At 38.8% G+C, this 10,937-nt stretch overlaps 2 protein-coding genes across 2 annotated transcripts; one reads left to right on the top strand and one right to left on the bottom strand.

Annotated features, from left to right (window-relative positions):
* Positions 1 to 6,554: 6,554 nt before the first annotated feature.
* LOC128733065 (cysteine and histidine-rich domain-containing protein morgana) lies at positions 6,555 to 8,061 on the top strand. The gene is made up of 3 exons (XM_053826690.1): positions 6,555 to 6,819; positions 6,883 to 7,649; positions 7,718 to 8,061. The coding sequence occupies exons 1-3, from the start codon at positions 6,753 to 6,755 to the stop codon at positions 7,958 to 7,960; spliced, it is 1,077 nt and encodes a 358-aa protein (XP_053682665.1). The 5' UTR covers positions 6,555 to 6,752; the 3' UTR covers positions 7,961 to 8,061.
* Position 8,062: 1 nt separating this feature from the next.
* Positions 8,063 to 9,380, bottom strand: LOC128733140 (RWD domain-containing protein 1). The gene is made up of 2 exons (XM_053826809.1): positions 8,940 to 9,380; positions 8,063 to 8,626 (listed from the first exon to the last, which is right to left on the bottom strand). Exons 1-2 carry the CDS (start codon positions 9,225 to 9,227, stop codon positions 8,177 to 8,179), a joined length of 738 nt encoding a protein of 245 aa, XP_053682784.1. The 5' UTR covers positions 9,228 to 9,380; the 3' UTR covers positions 8,063 to 8,176.
* Positions 9,381 to 10,937: the final 1,557 nt, after the last annotated feature.

A 10,937-nucleotide genomic window follows, 5' to 3' on the forward strand; every position in this document is an offset into this window, starting at 1 on the left:
TATTTTTAATTGCAAGGAAAATTGTCCAATCAATAAGTGCGCAATCGCTCATAAGTGTTATTTGAGCTTAAATCCCCAGGTAACCAGTAAGCATTAAAATAAGCAGTAAATCAGCCGTTTATTAGCATCCCTGGCGTTTTATACTGCAGGTTGTTGTTTATCAGCTTTTTGACTGCATAACTGTTGTAAATTGGCATCCACAATTCTATTTGAATTCTTCTTGTTGGTAACTAGCTGGAAATAAGCATTGTCAGCACTATAAGAGGGCTAGCAGTAAAGTAGCCGTATATTTTGCCAAAATAGCATTTAAGTAGCATTTAAGGCAACTTAAATGCTCATTGGCTTGCTTTTAAATTGCATTGGAAATGCTTCCCAAGCAGCACTTGCAACATCTTCCATGTGGCTATTAAGTCTTGTTTGAATTGCAAAAAACTTCACCGGTTACAGTATTGAAACACGCAACAAATAAGCAACTTCATGTTATTAATATGTTGGATTCAGGTTATCCAATACTTATACTGGCTGTCACAAATATATTAGTCTATATCTAGTAACATGAAACTTCATCGCAACATCGTGTTATTATAATGCCATTGCTAAACAAGCATGTCACATGATGTTGCATCATGTTGATTACGGCATATTGTTAAATAAAATGTAACCAAACAAATACAACCAATGTAACATCATATTCCGCCATATTTTTATGAAAAAATATTTTTCAACGAAGGAATGTTTTTATTTTAACAATAATTACACGAACATTCATCAGGAATCCATGGCATTTACTAAAATATTATTTGATTACAGTATCTAGTTCGATTTTACACCGCATTTTTCCATCGTAAACGAATTCTTAATCTGGCTGGGTTAATTCTTTAAACTTGAAAATTAATAAATTAATAACTTTCACGAGGCGCATCAAATAATACAAAGCAAAATTATATTTTGCACGATAAATTTTGAATGGCATGGAGATGAGCTCATGATAGGCCCAAAAAACTAAAGTCGCATTAAGGATATTAATGTAAATAATTTTCGTCTTGGAGCCCAGAGAGGAAATCCCGGTTCCCGCTAAACAAAATTCGTGATGAAGTTGCTCATATTTAATTGTTTGGTTTTTGTGCGAGGAAAAAAGAGAAGAAAGTATTTTTGTTTTTGTTTTCACGCAAGTTTTGACAACGCGACATAGGATTTCGTGTGAGTGCGAACAGGCATAAAATCTCTTTTAGTATCGTAGTCGCGAATACCTGCTTGTATTTAGATAACGCGCATTGGTTTTTGTGCGAGAAAAAAAGAGAAGGAAGTATTTTTGTTTATGTTTTCACGCAAGTTTTGACAACGCGGCATAGGATTTCGTGGGAGTGCGAACAGGCTTAAAATCTCTTTAGTATTGTAGTCGCGAATGGATAGATAACGCGCATTGATGTTCCATAAAACATCTGTGTAACAATTGGTTGCATATAGACTCCACCTCTTGCGCTTTTTCAATCACATAACAGTTAGATAAAGGTAACTGATGCGAACTTTTACCATCTTTGAATGTTTCAATTATAGTTGCGTAACCCTTCATGCAACAAATGGTGCTGCTTGGGTTATTGGTTACCTGGGTCGTTTCGGTTGCTTCGGCGCACTTATTGCTTGGAATATAACGAAAAAGTGCGCCGAAGATACCGACACGATTTAATGTAAAATAGCACTTTTATGAACGATATCGCACTTTGGATGGTACAATTTTCACTGCAATCAGCAATATTGTCAATTGCAAGAAAAATTGTCAATCAATAAGTGCGCAATCGCTCATCAAAGTGCCGAAGAGACCACAACGATTTAAGCTAAAATATTGTGCTTTGCAGCTGTACCACAGAGAACAGACATCCATTCAGGAACAAATTTTCCGGGAATTCTTGGATAAAATTTCAAATTCAAATCATCTAATATGCTAGCGTCACCACCACTATAGTTTCCCAACTAAACGATTCTTTTGATTTGCACACTGACAACCTTTGGCTCCTCCGGCGCTAGTATATATAAACTATAAGCGTTATGCTAGCGCCAGATTGGAAAATTTTTCTTGCAATTAGCAAAATTAAAATTATTGCTCTTTGCTTTGAAAGTTGGATTTTGAACACACTTGTTCAGTCACACATTTTGTAGATGAGAAAAGTTGCCAAAATTTCGTGGAAAAAACCCATGAATCTTGGTTGATTCTTATTTGAATTCTAATGCTTACGTAGAGTTGTTACCGACGCTAAAGGCCCAGACACAATGCATACGGATTTTACTACGTTGCGGATATTTGACAGAAAACCCATGGAAAAACTGTCAAATTGCCGTAACGTAGTAAAATCCGTATGCATTGTGTCTGGGCCTTAAGAATAGTATAAAAATAGTTTCTAAATACATAATTCCACGCATAATTCATAACTTGTACAAATATGCAGCATATATGAAGTAAATAAAATATTATATCCAGCTTTTTACGCGCTATAATGGTGGCCGCTATAAATTGTGTTCGTAAAATGCGAACAATCTTTTTGACAAGTCTGCATATACATCAAATCTGGCACTCTTCTCTTGCAACACTACCGTTCTCTTTTTTTCGTTTACATCAAAGAAGGAAAGCAAAATTGTGCGAAATGTAAACAAAACTATTGCCTTCCTTCTTTTGCGTAAACGAAAGAAAGAGCAACACTGCCGTACAGGAGAAGAGTGCCCAGTTTTGATGGATACAGAGTTGTCAAAAAGATTGATCACATATTACGAACACAATTTATAGCGTCCGCCATTATAGCGCGTAAAAAGCTGGATACTTTCTTTCTCCTTTATGACACAGACCTTTTGATCCATAAATGAAATTAAATACTATTTACTTTTCCTACAACTGGTACTGGCGCCACTGCTAAATCCAAGTCAGCTCAGATGGGAGAGTTGTAATGATGGGAAATGCCGGTCAAAATCTACTATTGTCAATTGCAAGAAAAATTGTACCATCCAAAGTGCGATATCGCTCATAAAAGTGCTATTTTGCATTAAATCGTTTCGGTCTCTTCGGCGCACTTATTGCTTGGAATATAACGAAAAAGTGCGCCGAAGATACCGAAACGATTTAATGCAAAATAGCACTTTTATGAGTGATATCGCACTTTGGATGGTACAATTTTCCTTGCAATCAGCAATATAACGATTATTGATAAGGTTTTCTTAGAGTGACTATATACAGAGTGGCGACAATGTCAAAATTGGAATGATAATTATCTGTCAGTGTCATTCCAATCGAGCAGACGACCTATCCAACGCGCATGCAGGAAAGAGAAAGAAAAACCTTGGAAAACCCGCATTGCATACATTTGGGATGACTTGTCGCCACTCTGTATATAGTCACTCTAGGTTTTCTTATCGTTAATATTGTGCTTTGCAGCTGTACCTGGATTAATCCAGATTATTTTCTCTAATGCCAATTTATATGACAAAAGAAAACAGCAACATTGCAGTTGTCACTCTTTCTCTTTCTCACTCACAGCATTCGCATTGTCGCACTTTTAGACTGCGGTGTCCAGTAAGGTGCAAAATGCGGAATAATTAATAACGATAATATGACAGTATAAGCACAGACAAACAGACATAACTCTTGGAAGAAAAATCAACAAAAATTATTGTACCTCACATTTAGCCTGAACACTAGCACCATCTATGATCGACATTCCCAAATATCAAATAGCAACATGGGTATCCTTTGAAGTAGCAAGTACCCAGGTAACCAGTAAGCATTAAAATAAGCAGTAAATCAGCCGTTTATTAGCATCCCTGGCGTTTTATACTGCAGGTTGTTGTTTATCAGCTTTTTGACTGCATAACTGTTGTAAATTGGCATCCACAATTCTATTTGAATTCTTCTTGTTGGTAACTAGCTGGAAATAAGCATTGTCAGCACTATAAGAGGGCTAGCAGTAAAGTAGCCGTATATTTTGCCAAAATAGCATTTAAGTAGCATTTAAGGCAACTTAAATGCTCATTGGCTTGCTTTTAAATTGCATTGGAAATGCTTATTGGTTACCTGGGTATTTTTATGGGGAATTCCTTTTCTCTCGTCAAAAACCGCCACTTTGACCAAAACGGAGACATTCCCAACTAAGCCCAAATTTGAAACGACGGTTTAATTGGTACGAAGAATGAAAAACGAGTGTTATGTCTGTTTGTCTGTGGTATAAGCAAAAATATAGGCTGCTCACACTTAGGCTGTGAACCATTTCGCGAAATTTTTAACTTTTTGGTCAAAATTTGACAGTTCGATGGTTATTTCTCCTTGAGTGGTTAAAATCAGTTCAGAATGTGAACCATTTCATATTTGACGGATTGATAGTTTTTTTGCTCAATGAGAGCATATAAGGTGAGGATGAAAATATTGTTTTTTCTGTCCGAGTTAAAATCGGAGGAATTTTTGATGTTCATTTGCTTTTATTCGATAGATAAAATTCATCTCATTTCAACCCGAGTTGTTTGAACAAATTTATAATGCAATAAGCATCCATACCAATGTAAAAAAAATCTAACGAAAAGTCAGTGAAACTTGTCGAAGCTCTCTTCCTCACCTGTGCATATCTCATTGGCTCTCAGAACTTGGTTAAAACTAACCATGCTCCCGAGCAGGGTTATTTTCGGAAAACCATCGAACTGTCAAATTTTAACCAAAAAGTTAAAAATTTCGCGAAATGGTTCACAGCCTTACAAGAAATCTCGTGCCGAACTGTCAACGCGTGAGTGTTGACAAAAGCAAAAATACTTCTCTTTCTTTTTTTCTCACGCAAAACCCTAAACAATATCAGCAACGCTGGCAAGGCCAATTGCGAATGTCGCAAGCGTAAACAAACCGGGTGAGGGTTGATTTTCCAATGCTGGTCCAGCAAAAAATAACTCTTACTCGTTTTGTTTACATTTGCGACATTCGCCCTTTTGTTAATTCTATCTAGAATAATTCTGCTTCACCCCTAAGCACCCCATCGGCAGGCAACCTTGTTTTCGCTGCCAACATCTCGTGTGTGTGAAAATGAGATAGCATGTCAGTACTACGTTTCACTCAACTGCCAGCAGTCTGATTTGTGCCCGCTGTCAAATTTTGAGCCCATGACATCCTGTCGCTGACGTTCACTGCAGCTCGTTATCCCGCTTACGAAAAAGTCGGATGCCTAGCAGAAATCGAACAGAACCAATATGGCGCCGGCTGAATTTGACATTCAGAACCGGTTCATCTTCTTCGTTTTTCGCTCTACTCTCTTTATGTCAGAACAAGTGACAAGAGATGACACGCGCTGCTCGTTGCAGTTTCCGATTCTATAGGTAAGGAAATTAGAAATTCATATCTGCAAACTTCAGTTTTTGTTCGTATAGCCACACTAAACAAATCAAACAATCGGCATCTATAACTAATCACAAAAATGTTTGTTTTGTTTAGTGTCATACATTAATAACCAGACCTTTTTTCAGAAAATTGTTTCCAGTACCGGTGTTCTTTTGTGCGCTATTTATGCGCTTTATGTGTGTGTGCTTATGATAATGTAAATAAAAAGCTAGAAAAATAAATATAAATTTGGTTTAACGTAATTTGTATGATGACATTCTATCTTTAATAATGAAAAATAATACAAAAAAGGAAAATCAGCCGAACCGGTTCCTGCACCGGTTCTGTTCGAAATGGCTGGCAGAAATCGAACAGAACTCGGACAGAAAAATCAAAACAAAACCGTTAGGCGAAATTTCTGCCCGAAACGGTTGTTGCATTTCTGCTAGTTTTCACGGGTGACGGCGGCCAGAAATCCGGCAGAATGCCTGGCAGAAAAAGTTTTTCGCTGCCAGATTTTTGTTCGATTTCTGCCGGACGCGCCTAAGCGGGATAGAGATGTCGATGGGGTGCCCCTAAGGGTACCGCCAGAGTAAACGCGACAGCGACGCGACGCGACTTCGCTCACATTCGTTTAAATACGCAGCACTTTTTCGCCGGACGCAGGGCTGCGTATTTAAACGAATGTTGCTGTTGCTCATGTTGCTAAATGCACAGTCCTGCTTCGGGCGAAAAAGGGCTGCGCGTATAACTACAGCAAAAAATGTAGCGTCGCGTCGCAAGTCGCTTGCACTCTGGCGGTACCGGCGGTACCCTAACAGTAAACTTTTCGAGGTGGCAGCCTTGGTGGTGGTGGTTGACGTTCGTCAACCTCCAGGGGCTTGCGATGGGTGCCATGTTTTTGTTGCCAACATCTCAGCACATCTCGACAAAGGTTGGCAGCAAATCTACCTGTCAGACGGGCGCTATTTCTTGCATTTTTTGAAATAGCGCCCTTCGTTAAGTGGACTGTCAAACACCGTTCGTTAAGATACGGATAGCACCCCGCTGTCAACCTCGTCAACGCGAATTGGGTAGTAACGGTAGTAACCGTAGTAACTTCGTTACCACGATTATCGTTGCCACCCTCTCCTCTCACCGGCACGCAAGCACCCGACCAACCGGCCTGGCCCACCTGGCCTAGTCTGTCATTTTACTCATTTTGTACAAAACCTACAAAACCCGTCAAGCCAACGTCAACCCGTTCCGTTCAGTAACCTTGTGCTTGTTTAAACCTATTTGTTCTGGAAAGTTCACATTTATTTGAAATAGATTTCGGATTCCTGACATTTTTTGTGGATACCTTGGTGTCAAGAATAAAACGTCTGCAAAAGCTTTGCCTTGCATTTTTGAACGAAGTATTTTTAGTGCAAACATGGCGCTATTGCCATGTTACAATCGAGGTTGTGGTCAAAAATTTGATCCTAGTAACAATACCGAAGGTAGTTCAAATTCTTCAGACCCTCTGAATATATATATTTAATTATACTTTTTGTTCTGCGTAGATAACTGCATACACCATCCAGGTGTTCCGTTTTTTCACGATGCCTATAAAGGTTGGACCTGCTGTAACAGAAAAAGTGTTGACTTTACTGAGTTTCTAAACATCAAAGGATGCACTGCCGGAAAACATTCGAATCAAAAACCACCGGAACCGGAAAAACTCACCAAAGATCCAGCTGTCGAGGAGATCCCTCAGGAAAAGATGCCGGAACCTAAGAAAAAGTCTACTTTAGTGCGACCTCCATGGGATAGTCCGCTGATAAAGATGGAGCCAACAGTAACACCGTCTTTCCGCAAGCAAATCGATGACCTTCCAGAAATGTTGGTAACATCACCCAGAACCAGTTCTGATCCATCTGAAATAAAGTCCGGAACACTTTGCAAACATGGTGGATGCAACTATGCATACGAAGGAAATTTAGATGACAACAAGCCATGTGTTTATCACCCAGGTGTTCCTATTTTCCACGAGGGTCTCAAATTTTGGTCGTGTTGTCAACGAAGAACCTCAGATTTCACAGCTTTTATGAATCAGCCCGGTTGTGAAACTGGGTCTCACAAGTGGACCAGTGACGAAGAGCGGTCCAAAGCTGTCAACTGCCGGTTGGACTGGCATCAGACTGCAACGCAGGTTGTCGTTACGATATATGCAAAAATGTATCACTATAAACTTAGTACGGTTTCGCTGAATCCCATTCGGCTCGCTGTTTGTTTGGTGTTTCCTCAGCAAAACAATCAGGAATACAATGCCGACTTGGAACTCAGAGGAGTAAGTTTCCATTCATTGAGCGTTACAAAAACTCGCCTATATGAATATTCATTGTTTGATCATTTCAGATTATTGACGTTAGCAAATCCAGTGTACAAATGTTTGGCACAAAAGTGGAAGTGACCCTCGTAAAGGCAGAACCAGGTCAGTGGCTTAAATTAGATTTTCCTCGGGAGAAGAAAGTGACTGCAGAGCAACAAATAGCAGAAGAAGATAAGAAGCGATCAACTTCCGATGATCCCGACTCAGATGTAGATCTCGATGATATCGAACCGGCCTTTAGCTCAGCCTCATTGAAAGAAATCAAATAGCGATCCGAATGAAAGTATAACTTAGATATTTTTAGTGATTATATGTTTTTCATGTTCCTTAATGTAAATTGATAACTTTGGCTTTCTAAAAGTTACTAATAAATGGACAATTTTCAAAACAGTTGTTTTTTCTCAAACACTAGCTAGAAGTTTTCGAACCTATATTATAACTTAGGCAATGTATAAGCGAAAAAAAGAAACAAATTTTCTTCATTCTTATTTGCCCTCGGGCACATAGTCTTCATCATCATCATCGTCATCCGAATCTAGCTCCAGATCCTCAATATTTTGAAACAGCGATTCATCAATCCGTACATTTTCGATCGGTTCACCGGCGTCCATCAGGAACTTAAGATCTGACTCGTTCAGTGTATTATCCTGGAGGAACAATTCCTTTCCGGTTAGTTTCCGACTTTCAGCAGCAATCTTTTCTTTTCGTTCAGTGATGCCAAGTTCCAACTCAAACTTGGATTTCCACGCCATAAACGACTCCACCGTAACTCGGGTGCCTTCAAACTTTTTACGTTCCTCTTCTTCTACTCTTCGCTTAGCCAACTCTTTCTCGTTTTCGGCCTCACTTTTTAGTTCGTCATACTTGCAATTTAGCCACTCCTGAGCCGAACTGACAAGCGAAAATATCATTTCGATACCGATATTTTCCTCAATCTGTTTTAGAAAAAAGAAATGCTGTTAATACACCGATTTACAACTAGAGCTGGTCAAAAAAATATTCGGACACCCAGTACGTTAAATATTCAGTTAAAGCAAAACAGAATGAAAAAAGTGATCAAGAATCAAAATTTGATGTCGTACAAGGTAGGTTAAAACGAAAAACAACAGTATGAGTACCAATATTTTAATAGCGGCTTGAAAATTTAAATTAGGTACCATGAATTGCAAAGATAGATGTGTAGTATTATCCAAAAAAAATCTAATATACAGGGTCTCCAAATACGTTTTTGACTGACTGTATACGAACCGTTTGCTTGATATGCTCCAATAGGCCCTCTTCATAACCATCGCGAAAATTTTCCGGATCTTCAATTTCTACCAAAGGCGCTGTGTCCGGATATTTCTCAGTATAGGTAAAAACTAGTTTGCAGGATAGGCCTTCGGTTTCCACCTCCGTGTCATACTCGGTGGCAGTCGCTATAGGCAGTTTGAAGCGGTGCAGCGGTTCACTCATTAGCACTTCCAATTCACCGCAGTAGATCGAATCCAGGGCTTCGATCTCGTTGCATTGGTCCTCCCGATGGTTACGTTCCATTTTTTCCGATTCTGTAACGGGCGGGCTTCGAGGCAGTGCTATTCTTATTGTCCACAATTTTTATGGAATAATCACATTTATTAAAATAACGCAGCTCGCGGCAATGTTGTCAATATGGTGAGAATGTCGTAAACACAGAAATGTGAATATCCGAAAAAAAAACAGTCACTGTCAGTCAAGACTGTCAGTGTCAGATATTTGCCGGCAAAGGGACTTGACGATTAGATCGAATACTTGGGGAATGCTATTTATTATGTAACGAATAGCTATTGAGCTTGCTAACGTTTGCCGCACTTCTGTGAACTCGCCCACCAAGATTCTCACCCGAAAGAAATGAAAGATTTCAATTTCAAACTTGAAATCTTTCATTTTGTAGGGCAGTAAAACATGGTGGGCGAGATCCGCGTTTATAATAGCAGTGTGAATTCACCCACCATGAATTAACCACCAAAACTGACAATTTTTGCACAGCGGCACACATATAAGATAGCGCCTGAAATGGCTAGCACTAGAACTAAAGTTGTGAAGGCACCCACCAAAATTAAAAATAAAATAAATATTCATGTTTACTGCAGTACAGACAGTGGATTACTAAACCAAAAAAAAAAATCAAATCAAAAACTAACTAAATAAAAAAATAAGGTAAGAAACGAATTGCTGCAAAAGCATTATCCTATATGTATAATATGAGTACAATTTTAGGGATACCTATTTGACTCCAGCCCGGCAAATCAGAGAGTATTTAAGTTGGTCGACCCAAAGCATTATGTTAAAGGACTATAAAATAAAGGACAATAAACTAAATCAAATAAACAATAAAATAAAAACTAATTAAAATGAGGTAAGGTACAAATAGCTTATATTAATCATTTTAGGGATATTCAACCAACGTGCGCTTAATATGAAAGCAAATATATTTCGGAAAACCTAGCCATGAGAAAAGTTAAACTGAAATAGTTAGCTAGGAGCACCTAAAAGTCTAGACAAATGAGAAAATTTTATGATTCTCGACTCAACACGCTCTGAATAACTAAAAAAGCACTCGAGGAAATATTGAAGACACCATATTCTTGATACTTAAGTCGCACATGGTGGATTATTCGTGACTGCCTACACTAAAACAAGAATCATGGTAATTGTTACCATATTAGAGGGTAAAATTAAGAGGACAAACCAGTGAATTTTTGCAGAAAAGATTTCTGTTTAGCTTAAGCAGTGTTCTAGTCAAAATTACTATGCGTTACTTTCGGCGTTACCCCGATACCCGATGGTTTTTGTTTCAGAATACCGATATCAAGATTCGGTGAATTGAGCCTAGTAGCTGAGTCCTCAAGCAACTCAGAAAATACTTCGTTGCTCGGCCTAAACGCCATCTATGAGCACTGAAGCAAAAGAGGAACATTTTCCATATACTAAGTACTTGAGTCACTCTATGGTGGATTATTCGTGACTGCCTACCGATATCAAGATTCGGTGAATTGAGCCTAGTAGCTGAGTGCTCAAGCAACTCAGAAAATACTTAGTTGCTCGGCCTAAACGCCATCTATGAGCACTGAAGCAAAAGAGGAACATTTTCCATGCACTAAGTACTTGAGTCACTCTATGGTGGATTACTCGTGACTGCCTACCGATATCAAGATTCGGTGAATTGGGTCTAGTAGCTGAGACCTCAAGCTACTCAGAAAATACTTAGTTGCTCGGCCTAAACGC

This window comes from Sabethes cyaneus, chromosome 1 (assembly GCF_943734655.1).
Source record: "Sabethes cyaneus chromosome 1, idSabCyanKW18_F2, whole genome shotgun sequence".
Taxonomy (NCBI): Eukaryota; Metazoa; Arthropoda; class Insecta; order Diptera; family Culicidae; genus Sabethes; species Sabethes cyaneus.

Coding starts and splice junctions, on each gene's coding strand:
- LOC128733065 (XM_053826690.1), top strand. CDS start 6,753: ATGGCGCTATTGCCATGTTACAATCGAGGTTGTGGTCAAAAATTTGAT. Junction 6,820..6,882: donor TCCTAGTAACAATACCGAAG/GTAGTTCAAATT, acceptor TGTTCTGCGTAG/ATAACTGCATACACCATCCA. Junction 7,650..7,717: donor CCGACTTGGAACTCAGAGGA/GTAAGTTTCCAT, acceptor TGATCATTTCAG/ATTATTGACGTTAGCAAATC.
- LOC128733140 (XM_053826809.1), bottom strand. CDS start 9,227: ATGGAACGTAACCATCGGGAGGACCAATGCAACGAGATCGAAGCCCTG. Junction 8,627..8,939: donor TGGAGCATATCAAGCAAACG/GTTCGTATACAG, acceptor TTTCTAAAACAG/ATTGAGGAAAATATCGGTAT.